The sequence below is a fragment of the Gymnogyps californianus genome, chromosome 1 (assembly GCF_018139145.2).
Source record: "Gymnogyps californianus isolate 813 chromosome 1, ASM1813914v2, whole genome shotgun sequence".
In the NCBI taxonomy this organism is placed as follows: Eukaryota; Metazoa; Chordata; class Aves; order Accipitriformes; family Cathartidae; genus Gymnogyps; species Gymnogyps californianus.
The window spans coordinates 138,819,710-138,833,492 of NC_059471.1; the positions used below are offsets into that span (position 1 = coordinate 138,819,710).

The 13,783-nt window shown below is 39.4% G+C and overlaps 1 protein-coding gene across 1 annotated transcript in view; it reads left to right on the forward strand.

Annotated features, from left to right (window-relative positions):
- LRP6 (LDL receptor related protein 6) overlaps positions 1-13,783 on the forward strand; it is a 126,154-nt gene that overhangs the window by 48,433 nt on the left and 63,938 nt on the right. Inside the window, exon 3 of the mRNA XM_050894834.1 lies at positions 6,536-6,733. Coding sequence (XP_050750791.1) covers positions 6,536-6,733 — 198 coding nt within the window. The remainder of the gene's footprint in view (positions 1-6,535; positions 6,734-13,783) is intronic.

Sequence of the window (13,783 nt, forward strand, 5' to 3'; positions counted from 1 at the left end):
ACTACTTACTTCCCACCCATTCCCCACATAGCTGCTCTTAGTATGTGCAAGAGTGATGCTGTAGAGGCAGCTGAAAAGCTGCATAGGGTAAGTAAATTCGCACAAAAAATGGTCTTGAGTGCATTGAATGTTAACATAAGAAATTATTGTGGAGCAACTCTGAAAATGACATTCAACTAATGTCCACACTTACTTATTCACAGAGACAAGCTATTGTAAAACTACAGTTCTCAGCTAGCTAAGAACATCTTTTCTCTCATGTTTATCTTGATTGTACCCCAAAGGGATATTTCTTCCTCTCTTTTATGAAGAATTATCTCCATATTTAATTTGCTATGTGCATTTTTTGCTTCTCTTGGAGGACTGAAAATATTTCCTGAATTTTGCAATCAGTTGTGAAACTTTGTACTAAAACCTTCCTGTGGTACTTTTGCCCTCTTATTTGAAAATCCATTTTCTGTGTCATTCGATACTTATTATGTCCTTCTGGATTGCGGTTTCCATCCCTCTGTGAACCTGCCTCAAGAAGGTTCTGTTAAGGATACCTGAAGGGTTACTTGGTTCAAATGTCTTTTCTTAAACTCCTGAAGGGCTGCGAACATTTCTTCTTCTCAAGTTAAGAGCTATTTTCGGTAGCCAAATGCACATTTATTGTGCGTAATTTTGCTGAGCTACTCTAGTGCCTATCATTTAACTTTGTATTTCTTCATTAGATGAGTGCCAGTCCTGCTAGTGCTGGAGCTAGAGCAGGCTGCATTTCACAAGGACCACTGCAGAGCTGATGAGCTCCACAGGGGTTGCTGCACTTCTGAAACCTTTGCAGGCTCTGAAGTTTGGCGGCTGTTTGGGTCCCTGTAGAGCTCAGAGGTTCTTAGGGGCTGAAATGAGCATAATTGCAAAGTCGGAGCATTCACTGTGAAGGGCCTCTCCAAATAATTGGCTGTCCCAATTAAGCAGCTGTTCTTCCCACTGAATAATGTTCAGGAAGGTAAACGATTGTCTGCCCTGTAAGGTGTCCCAATTAACTGCCTTAAAATCAGCTAAGTGTCACGTGGGGTATCTCTGTTCAATGAGTGAAACAGTTGCATGCATCTTGATGGGGGCTGGTGTTTTAATGACACTCCTAGCAGGAGCCTAGTTTCGTGTGGGATAGTAGGGCTGAAAGGATCTGCTTCAGCGTTGGGAAGCGGTATGGATCAGAAAGTTGCAAAGCTGATGGGTGCTGGCGATGAATTTCTCTCCCTCTGTGCTTACTGTCAGAAATCACTGCTAAATTATAGCATTTAATCTTGGTATTTGTACTCTGCAAGCTTTTTTCTATGTATGTGGGATATTCTGCCGTCAGTGTGCCTAGACTTTATGAGCTTTTTAGAAAAGAAGCTCTGTTATTTATTATATTTGTTCATTGCACAGAATGGAACCAAGAAACACTGTTTCCTCCTTTTTTTTGCTGTGGCAAAACCTTTTAATTTGGGGCAAATCAAAACTGTGAAGTTACAGCTGTACAGTGCATAGTGATTTCTGATGCCTTTTAAGAGGAAGTTTTATTGCCTGGGTTCACCTTACCTACCCAAGATGCAAAAATTTAAAAATGCTGAATCTAAAGATGCATAGAAAAAAGTTTGTAGGGAAAAAACATCAAAGCTCTTCCTCTATTTGTTCATAATTTTTATAGATGGTATAACCTTATAAGATAAACCAACATTCTGGGCCACAGTCAAACAAAATACCAGCTAAGTACAGCAGTCTAAGAACCTTCCTCTTTTCTATAAGTGTATGTCAAATACTTGATGTGCCTTAATTCCTTAAAGGGGTGAGGGGCTGTATCGTTGCCTGACATGAGTCCCTAATATTAAAATTACAAGCGTAGATAGATAGAAATACACTTTGTTGTTGTTGTTTTTCTGTTAGATTTTTATAACAGCTTGCAACCATTTCCAAAGTCTGCTAGTAAAGTCTGACAAGCATGGCATTTAACAGTAGGGAGAAAATACAACAGGTGAAAAATAATGAAGCAGTTCAAAATATTAAGGTTATATGATTAAAACCAAAGTTTTTAAAAATACAGTGGTGTCGTGGCTTAACCCCAGCCAGCAACTAAGCACCACACAGCCGCTTCCCCCTTCCCCCTCCCAGTGGGCTGAGGAGGAGGAAAGGGGAAAAAAAAAGTAAAACTTGTGGGTTGAGATAAGAACAGTTTAATAACTTAAGTAAAATACAATACTAGCAATAATAATAATGAAATATAATAATAGTAATGAAAAGGAATATAACAAAAAAAGGAGGGGGGGGAAGTAAAAAAAACAGTGATGCACAGTGCAATTGCTTACCACCCACTGACCGATGCCAGAGCCACGATCCACGCCTCCCGGCCAACTCCCCCCTGTTTATATACTGGGCATGATGTTCCATGGTATGGAATATCCCTTTGGCTAGTTCAGGTCAGCTGCCCTGGCTATGCTCCCTCCCAGCTTCTTGCACACCTGCTTGCTGGCAGAGCATGGGAAACTGAAAAGTCCTTGGCTTAAGATAAGTGCTACTTAGCAACAACTAAAACATCGGAGTGTTATCAACATCATTCTCACACTAAATCCAAAACACAGCACTGTACCAGCTAGTAAGAAGAGAGTTAACTCTGTCCCAGCTGAAACCAGGACAAGTGGTTAATTATTTAAATAGGAAAAAGAAGACTAGATTAACGGGATCAGTTTTCATCAGCTGTGGTATTACTTCTTATTAGGTTGGAGAGAGATTTGTCTCTATATGGGTTGATATGATACTAAATTAAAGGTCTTCCTGCTAAAGTCTACTACTCCTGTTAGGTATGAAAGTATGACATGTATGTTTAAAAATCCCTAGGCGTAGGGTAGATTTATTCAGTTTGGCAGTTTTTACATTTGATTGCGTTGCTGCACTACAGCTTCTCCATACTAGTTTTAAACTCCTTGCGAAGATGAGTTTGGATGAAGTAACTGGTATGTGAAGTACAGCAGCAGGGTCTGGGCTCGTGGTCCCCATTCTGACCCCGGTGGGGGGTGACCTTCAGCAAGGAGGCAGTAAGAAGCAGCTGGACAGGTCCGGAGCTCTAGTACCAGCCTGTCCTGGTTGTAATTGCCTGGAATAACAATACTATGAGCCAAAGTTAAGAAGCATGAGAAAGCATTCCTGTTTCTGGGCCCAAGCAGGCTTGCTGAAGTCAGTTACAGCATGTCTGTGTATTGCCCTCTGGATCTTATGGATTTGGGATTGCCCAGCATGGAGCCCAGTTCTGTGCCTGTACCACTGTACAGTAAACATGCTACCTACATATGGTTTTTTTTCCTTAAAACTCAAATGGTAGTATAGATTTTAATTTTAAATTTCTATTTTCTCCTCTTCTGGGCCAGAATTAAAATCTTGATTCCTGGATTTAAATTTTATAGCAAGGTATAACTGGATGAGAAGAGAGGCAAACGGAACAGTAGTCTTCTGGTGGTATCTGAATGCCATAATTTAGCATAAAACATTACTTTTCACTTAATATTTTGCTCTATCCTGTGAGCTTTGGTGGTGGCCTTTTTTTTGTTGTTGTTTGGTTGGTTTTTTTAAATGGAAATACTTAAATGTGTTTGAAGAGGATGGGGAGGAGGGAGAATGACCTTACCTTGTTTGTATGGCTGGCTTACCATTGTTCAGTAAGTCTGTATGTTGTAACATCTTCCTTTCTGTATGGTCTCCGTATGGATTACTTACCAACCATTATATAATGAAACAAGAATCTCTAAGCCTTCCAGAAAGGAGGAACCAGCACACATATGTGAACAGTTTGAAATTACCTGGAAGAGGGATCTGAGGTCTCTGTAGAAAAATCTATAGAAAGACCTCTGCAGCAATGGGAATTTGCAGTTGTGTTCGTCTGTCCATCCCCCCCACTCTCCCTTGGATGTTAGCCAGGTCTCCCTTGCCTCTTATCAGTTGCAGTTAACTTAAAGCATGGTTACGACAGGGGCATTTCTTCCAGCTGTTTTACACAGTTCTTCCATCCCCTCCTGCTCCTATACCCGGTGCCTATACCCTGTACTTGCTCAGCTGTTGCAGAAAAGGACCTGAGTGCACTGAGTAAGAAAGTGACTACTGTTGGCACCCGTGCTGGTTGGGTCAGCTATAGAAACCTACACCCTGCGTGCAAGTGGAAGTGTGCATGGAGCTGTGTGCTGGAATGCATTTAGACTGATAACTGATTTTTACCCTAGACTTGTTCCTTGAATCCAGTTTCCTCTGTGGCCATATAAGCCTTGTACTGGAAGCAAAGATGATCTGCAAGAAGTTGCTTAAAAGCAACTGTTACTGAAAGAAATGGTCATCAGGCTATAACCTGCATTACTTTTGCAGCAGTGAAAAGCCAGACTTCCCAAGTGAAGCACAGCCCTTGATGCCGTTGGCTGGAGCAGGGCTGGTTCCAAAGATTTTTGATTGAGATATTAAAACCTGTAGGCTTTCAAGCAAGGTGGAGGAAAACAAACAGGTGATAGTGGGGGAAAAAAAAACTATTGGAGAAACCAAGCAGAGGTCACCAGAGCTGACTGGAAATGTTACTGAATCTTAAAGCCAGTTCTATGTGCATGTGTGCTCCTCTGACAAATGAAATAGGGCTGGTTTTGCGAAGTCCAGGAAGGCTTTTCTTTGTTACCAAACTACCCTTACCTGTTTTTGCTTGAGTAATTGCAGCGTGCATGAGAGGTGAGAGGGAGACAGGGAATAAGATGAGGCTGTACAGCAACTAATGAGCTGTTTCAGCCTGAAAAATCGGTCTAGCAGGGTGGCCAGAGCCTTGGAACCTATTAACCTTGATGAAGTATTTGGAAGTCTAGGACTTCACAGCTGGGGCAAAGAAGGATCTTTTTAAAGAAGTTTAAAATAAATCTCTCTTTTTCTCTATTCTTTCTCACATGTGCTTGCTGGTGAAATGCTGCCTGACTTTTTTTAACTTTTCTTTTTTCAAGTATGTAGCTTTCTTATTGCATAGCTTGACCAGGTGACTTGCTTCTGTGCTACCTATCTGAAAATTATTTGGTTTTTTTCCCTTCTTCCTGATGAAAAACCAGTTTCTCTGTAGCACTTGTTTATGCCTACAGAAATCTCACATGTTCTCCTCAGATATTTGTGGTCTGTGTTTAAGACAGGCACGTTGCTCCATGAAGAATGACTCACTTGGGATCGAATAGGGCAATATTTGTGTTAATCAGCTGCATTTCTCTCTGCAGATATAGCTCTGCATTAAAACAAACACACTGTAAACATGAATTAAGGGGGAAAATATGACATGGAATTTCCTGACCTTTTAAAATAAAAAAAATAAGTCTTTGCCAAGAATAACTTCATCTGCAAATGTTTCTTAAATGTGTTGCACATTTGTTTTTCTTTAAAGGATGGGTGGCCAGGCCTCTTCACATGTGGGCACCATATAGTGACATGTTGTGGTTGTGTGATGATCTGGGTTAATTTAAAGGCTTCAGATCTTTCCTAATCTGGATTGTTTTGACTGAGGCAGGTTAGGGAGCACAGATACAAGCAGGTATGCTGGCAGATGTCAGGAGGTTATGAGAAGCAATTTAGGACAGTAGTCTTCTTGTCTGTCCCAGCTGCAACAACAAAACAGAGCAAGCGCCATGGACACGCTTTGTCAGATCTGTTTATATTATATGTTACTTCTGTTTAGTTATGCATTCTGTTAACAACCCACAAAAGTAAATCAACTTTCTACCACCTGCAGAAAAAGGACAAATATTCTTATCCCCTACTATTCTCCAGCCATAATAAAGTGGTTTCCCTTGCTTCACCTCAGTCTTAAATGCAACTAGGTAACTTCCCTCCCCCCACTACTGGCTAAATCATGTTTAAACATGTGCCAGTATATGCTAACATGTTTTAAAACTTGCTTCCCTAGTCTTAAAAGATTTTACAGAGTGTTTTGCTCAGTCACTGGGTGCAGACTGTGCTTCTAAACATGTTGACTTAGCTGCCTGTCTCTGAATTTCTCTGGAAAAAAAGGACATGAATTGGTCTTCCATCAAATCCGCTTCACTGCCTCGCGTGCAACTGCTATGTCCACTATAAGTCCACACACTTTCTTTTTCTGTTTCCCCCGCGATGCTCTGACCCATGTTAAAGAGGCTGGTGTACTTTTGTGATAGTCTGTAATATCTATCTTCGCTGTTTAATGTTGAATTCTGAGATTATTGTCAGGATCTGTTGGATATCCCCAACTTTCTCACTTGACCCAAGGAAAGAAACAAACATATGGAAGTATAACATGACGTAGTACTGTGGGTTTGTCTTAAGCTGTTTTTCTTCAGCTTTTTGTAAAGTAACTTTGTTCTGTTGTGTTTCACAGAATGTGTGTACTTTACCCAGTAGAACAGAGCTCCACAGACACTGTCTCTGCGGAATAGAGAGCGCCTTTGCCTTTACTGAAAGTTGTAGCCAATGTTCCAGTTGTAGATTTATATGTGATTACTTTCTTTTTTTGTCTTTTCTCTTTTTAAAATAATTATAGGTTCATGTATTGGACCGACTGGGGAGAAGTGCCAAAGATAGAACGTGCTGGGATGGACGGTTCAAGCCGCTCCATTATAGTTAACACAGACATATATTGGCCAAATGGACTGACGTTGGATTATGAGGAACAGAAACTTTATTGGGCAGATGCTAAACTGAATTTCATCCACAAATCAAATCTGGATGGAAGTCATAGGTAAGAAGTTTTTGTTTGATATATGTAATGTGGTGCTTTTCTTAGCAGATGTTGCTTAAGCAACATCATAAGCTGTGTTGCAGGGAATCGTCGTGTTAGCACTCGCAAAATTTTACGCAAACTAGTGCTATCAGAAGCTTTTATCCTTCCCCATCCTCCCCTTTCCAACACTGTGAAGTTGAATGTGTGCTCCTCTTTGGGGTATCCTGTAACTCTCACTAAGTCTTTTCTCAGAACCAGTCCCATAAAGAAATCCTTGAATTCTATTCTTCATTGTGTAAGACTATGTAGCAAAACTGCCCCTTTTCAATAGGTCTTCTGTGCTCTGTTGCTGTGGTATTCAGAAATGCAGAAAATAATCTGAAAAAATGGGTCATCATATACTAATATTTCAGTTTCATTAATCCTAGGGGTTGGGAAATTAGTGGAAAACAGTCTTTACAGAGAACTATACTAAAATGACTGTTTTCCTCTAACAGTTTTATAGCAATGATGTAATTCTTTTTGATCCAGTCACGGCTACTTTTTAATTAAGGGTATAACTGGTACTTTGTATATATGCATTTATCCCTAATTTGGGTGATGACCCTCCTCATTAAATGAGGTAGCTTTGACAAGTACTGTTTGCACACACAAATCAATCACAGCTTGTGCCCAAGGTATCATATAGAGAGATGATTTTTTGAGGTTATTCTTTGCAAATTTTTGTGATGCTTCAGCTGGTTTATCTGGGCATGAAATGTCCTTTATTATGCTCTTCGTTCTGACCTCTTAGGAACTTGTCCCTTCTTTCACCACAAATGTTAATTTGGCATAAAGAAATCAATCATATTGACAAGATAGGTGTTTTGTGTGGACTTGTGAGTAGGAACATAGGCAGCACGCACGAAACATATCCACTGTCTTCCTGTGGTATTTATTTTGAACTCCACAGTTTGTTGTAACCCTGGTTTGAAAGGTTATGTCATTTTCTTCTTAAATTCTGCTTGTTAAGAGACCAAAAGTTCATGCAGTATTTTTGTAATGGTGTTTGTTCGTAGAAAGTAACAGGAGTTGGATGCAATTTTAAATTTGTGTCTTTGGATATAAATATTATAACTAGCTTTGTTAATTCAAAACATGGAGATAAGGATATCTATTTTGAAGTAGTCCTTCACTTGCTGTTTATTTCACAAGAAAGAAAACTTAATAGTAACAAAAAAGAGAAATATTTCGTAGTGATACTTTCTTTAAAAAAGGAAGACTGTCACATAAATTTTCAAGTAATGGAGAGAAAGGGATAGGAATTGTCATGTACAATAGTGACTTGAGTCTTTTTTTAATTTTTTTTAAAATTGGTGCAGGTTAACTGGAATACCCTAAAATCTCTTTCTCTGTTAAAAATTATTTGTATGTTGTATATCTCCCGTGATAAGAATAGGGAGATCATGAAACCAGTGTGTAAAAACTTTAAAAAGAGTCATCTCTACTGATAGCAATCACACGTGAGGCTCAATGTGACAGCTTGCCACCTGAAAAATTGCAGTCCAAATGTGAAATTCTCATACAAATATGAAATGCTCACAGTTGCTGTAGGAGTAACAGAAACAAGCAAAACCGAAACAACCCCACCCTCCAAACAATAACGCCAGTGAGAAGAAAGTACCACTCCAAAATGACTACTGATACCATCACACCTAAAACGCACTTCAGTGGCTTTGTCCAACAGGATAATTTGGTGGCTCGTTTTATTCTTGAGTCACCTTTTTTTGTGCTCTTCTATTTATATGAGAGGGAAAGGACCACCTTAGTGTAACAACACACTACTGCAGTCTGGCGGCTGCCCTTCTAGGAACAGAGTGCATAATTGGGCGCTGCATTAAATGGTACTGCTTTTGATAGTACCCCCTGGAAAATGATGCAGTATGTAGAGAATTTTTTTGAAATGTTAATTGCTTGAAAAGTGTCCACCGATCAAAAATTGACACCACCACCATCCAAATCTATATTTGTGTTTTTCCTACGGAGCACAAACCTCCCTGTCTTATCTAGTGTCTCCAGTCTTTCTGGCTGCAGAGCTACTTCGGTGTTTCCTGCTGGCACTACTGTGTTTTCAGTCTTCTTTTGCTACAGACTTCTTTGCAATCTTTCCCTTACTGGTGGTCTGTTGCGCAGCGGTGTAAATATACTTGGGTTTGGTATTTTGTTTTTATTTTAATGGTGTTTATTCCCTGGTCTGCCTTTGGCTAACCTGGAAATGATTCATTCTAGAGATGAGGCTGTGAAGGTGCTGATCTTTCTTGGTGTGAAGGGCTGACCAACCTTGTCTGTCCGCAGAAAGCTGCATCTAACAGCTGTCTCATGACATAGAAGTGAAGTCACCTGGGTCCCAGCAGTTACCTCATTCCACAGTAAATTCTCTGGGATTGGTGAAACCTATAATAAAAACCTGTATAGACAAGTAATTTAGATTTTTAGATCTACTAATTCTTTCTTACATATTCATTAAAAACAAAACAATTAGTCTAATACTTTAAAGTTTTTGTTTTTATTTTTTAGACTGATACTGAAACGTATCAGAAATATTTCATGGCAGTATGCTAATATGTTACCATTTGAGGGGAAGAAAGGGAAATTGTCTTTAGAGAGGAAAGCATATATGACTTCCCTTAAGCGCTCAGAAGCGCGCACACCACTTCTAACAGCACCTGTTTTTCCCTAGGCATGAGAAAGTTCTGAAGATTCAGAAAACAGTCAACATCTGTATCCAGGCATTTTTGTTTTGTTTTTTATTCTTTGCAATTACATCATTGGGAGGGGAAGAAAAAGGAAAGAATTGCAGAAGTTAATCTGTTCTACAATGGGGTTTTATGGTTTTTTTTTTTTTTTTTTCTCTGCTGTGACCTCTTAGCCTCTGCCTGTCTTAGGAAAAAAGATCTTCTGGGGCTGTCTAAAGTGACTCTCTTTTTGTTAAATACTGTCTTTCAGTTATTCAGCAAATTCACCTCTCTCAATATGATATTTTACAGCTGTAATTCTGTATTTTGGCTCTTAATTATTTGATTAATCTTTTTCAATAACTGATTTTCTGATACTAAAAAAGAGAAGACAATTTCTAATTCTGCAGACAAAACAAAAACCCTTGAGATCTTCCTTTTAAGTGGAAAAAAAACCCCAAACCAAAACAAACCCCAAACCCACAAAGCCTTCAGTCTTTTCTTTTTTTTGGGGTGGCGATGACTAGGAGAAAAACTAATCAGATTTTTCTATGAACAGTAGAACTAATAACATCTGGGTGTAGAAGGATTTCTACTTATCCCTCCACCCCAGCAGCAGTCCCCTCTGGCTTCTCTCTGTATGTTCCTATGCCCTGTTCACCCTGCCCCCTCGCCCCCCCTTTTTTCCTCCCTCCTTCTTGCCATCCCTCAAATGCACCTATGGCTTCTCATATTCCTTCACCCAGCATTATCCCTTGCTCCTGTCTGTGTCCCCTGTGCACTCTTGCTGGGTCTGGCAGCTCCACAAAGTGTTCCTGGGCAGCTTATTTCAGCTGTTCCTCTTGTCAGGTGGGTCATATACATGGGGTTTAGGGTTGCTCGTGTCTTCACAGCCATCCATTTGTTAAGGAAAACTTGTAAAAGTAAAAATAAAACCCTAAATTTTGTGATGCCTGCTTTCCTGAGTGGTTGGCCAAGAGATACAAGATGCATTGGGATATGGGGTTGGAGGAGATGGATACTGTACAGACACAGCTAGAATGATCAAATAGCCTTGTTTCCATGTGAAAAGATGCCATTGTGTGATTAGGCCACCTTTTTTCCACCACTGCCTTTTAAAATCTGCTTTTAAGAGGGTCACCTTTTAGAGTTATTTTCCTGTACAGTTAAGAATGGGGCAAGACAAGATCATTATCATTGAGTACATAATCTAACTTAAAACAGACTTTTTGGCTTATTTAGAAACTGCTAGTCTTGGTGATTTGTTCTTGATATTTAGGCCATTCTTCTAACTGCTGTTTTATATTTAGAAAGTAAGTTTAATTTTTTTGTTGCTATCTAAATTTCTCTTGATTAAACCAGATTTTTTTTGTTTTATCGTTGGAAGTGTTACTAGTCTTTCTGCTGCTTTGCCTACTGTCAACATGTCTGGGAAAATATTTATGCTTCTGGAAGCTGGAGCTATTGAAGAAATGAAAAAGGCATTTGAGTTATTGAAAGACATATAGCTTCATAAAAATACTATGTTCTAGATCTGAATAGTTTTTTCAGCAAAGGGAGCAGATGAGTAAAGATTTGATCTGTCTCAAGTTTTTTAGTGTTGCATAACATGAAGTGGGAAAGAGTCTATAGCAGATAAATGTGATTGTAAAAGCTTCGTGTAAAGCAGGATGACATGAGTTTTAATTGTTTTGGGGGAAGTGAGAAATAGTTAGCAGGAACTAACATCTTTATATCAAAAAAAGAATTTCAAACAGTTCAAAGAACTGCTTTTGTGGTTTGGATGGTGAGAGAGAATACAATGTGAATTGGAAAAGATTTTAATTAGTGTCGCTGACAGTATTAAAGTATTGAGGTTCAGACTGCAATGGTCTAAAATTTGGAATGAGTGAAAGGAAAACATTCTTGGCATATTTCTAAATCTGTAAGAAATCCATAACTTTTTTTGTCCTTTTATTCCTGTAGTCTGACTATCACGTCTCTACACCTGGCACTACACAAGAATTAAAATTTAAAGATTTGTCAGAGAAGGACATTGATATGCATGGATGCTTTGCTTCTTGCTTGCAGGGGTCTGGATAGTGGAAGAGTACAGTAGGCAGGTGGGAGGAATATGCAGGGGGAGAAACAAAGGAAGCCTTGATTTTTTTTTTTTTTTTTTTTTTTTTTTTGTCACCTCTTCGGACAGGACCTAGATAAGTTCCCTTTGGAGTCGGTGAGCCTGTGCATCAAAACTAGCAAGCAGTACGACAGTGCTGGCAGTAGCACTCAGTAAATATGTGGTAGAGTCATAAATTCATGAGAGAACCTCTACAGCAAATTTTACGGGGATGATGTATCGTTCGTTACCTGCTAGCCCTGGGACTTATTAGCCCTAGCTACTCCAGTGATGGGCTCATTAGAACAGAGAGGAAGAGTGCAGAAATTGATGACTAATGCCCTTGGTTTGCCAGAGAGAGAAAGAAACGAACAGTTTTTCATGTCAGAATGTAATAATTAAAAAATTAAATTGGTGCATAGAAGAGATAGTTTTGTTTTTTGCAGCTCTCGCCCCGCTCTTATCAGACCGAACAGTTGCTTTTTGTGGGACTAATTAAACAAAACTGAATTGCACACAGCTCTCCTGTGAGTAGAGTACCCGAGATAGGTTGGCCTGCTAAGGCAGCTCTTGAATTAATTTTCTCTTCCTTTACCCTGCAGCAGCAGTTCTAATTAATAAGTTAACACATTACTGGCTGAAGGGAAATGCATTTACAAGGTCCCCCAGGAAGTGTTTGTGCTAATGAGATGGGTTTTGAGGCCACTGTAAGAAAACATACTTTCAGCAACTGTCAGAAAGCTGGGAAGCTCTTGCGAGGAGGTGAATGTCTTTAAGTTTGCACTCGAGCATTGATTTTTCTAGTTTCTGTTTTCAAGCATCAGCTCATGTCTGTCTGCCAGATGATTAGTTGCAGATTTGATGAAACACTAAAAATACTGTGTCCCTGCATTTAGAAGAGTTTCTTTTTCATTATTTGCCTATGATGTGTACAATATATGACATTACGTGCAAGGTATAAAATATTGCATTCTGTGTATATCTTTGTGTATATTTCTGTAAGATAAAAAATGCTTAATATCCTCAAGCAGTGAAGAGGAACCAGTCTATGGTGAAAAGCCTGTTTCAATACCTCACCAACACATTACAGGCCGGTGCAGAAGACGAATAGTGCCCTAATTAAAACTGCTAGAGAATCCTGCATAAGCAGAATTAATTAGATTATTTGGACACAGAGCTAGGGTGAATTTCTTGGTTCTTCCCTGAGGTGCTTCTGGAATAAAAAGCTGGAAAAGTGGAGCTTCAAAACGTATGTAGTTGACTGTGTGAGAGACACATACACTGTGTATATAGCCAGAGTCACTAGGTCACAGGTCTCTGCATATTTCTAGACTTTAAATAAAAATATGTAGTGCAGGGTGATTAGCCCAGGTGGATCAATGGAGCAGCTTGTCGATACTGTTTCTAAGACCTGAGATGGCAAATGCAGAATTAGTTCAGGATCATAGCTCTGCTGAAAGCAAAGGAAGAGCAGCTTCAGTTAGGAAGCACATAGACCACTCAGCAGTCAGTGGATCTACTGGTGCACCTCCTCCTAAACTCCCTCATCTCCTCGTGCTGGCTTCCCAGTCTCCTCCCCTCTTGCCGGAGGCCTTTCATCTACACTGCTGGTCATGATGGTGTTTGCCTGAAAAATGCCCCACAGAATGACTTCATTTCTCAACCACAGTTTTACTTCTGATTGACTTTTTCAGATTTTCATTGAAGGTGGGATTTGAAATGTCATTGCTAGACCTGTTATTTGTTACGTATACTTTCTGGAAACACATGGCAATTGTGGCTTAAAGAAGTGGCAAAAGAGAAAATATTTTGGTTTTAAAAGACAGTATTATATCCCACAAGTCATGTTTCCTGTTTACTTTCTCATGTAATTAGAACCAGGCTTATATCCTGATAGGAATATTTGAACAAGCATTCATGGTAAAAATCCAGCTTAGTTTTCCAAGTTTGCTTTGCAAATATTTTTGTTAGGTTGGCAGGAGAGGAAACCTTGTTAGCTTCTGAAGGAACTGGAGCTTCCTGCCCTCCTTGTGGCATCCTTGGTGTGGTGTTACATGGTTGTCTGTTGGTCTTTCATCCTGCTTCATCTGATGGTGTGCGGGATTCATGCTGTAAGTGTTTCAGCCACTTGCTAATATTTCTAATTGTCACAAGTTGAAGCTGTGTAATTCTTGCAATTTCCTGAATGCTCAGGCATTAAGTAATCTGTAGATGGAGAAAAACATTTTGTGTAAAATATTATAATTTGCTTCATGC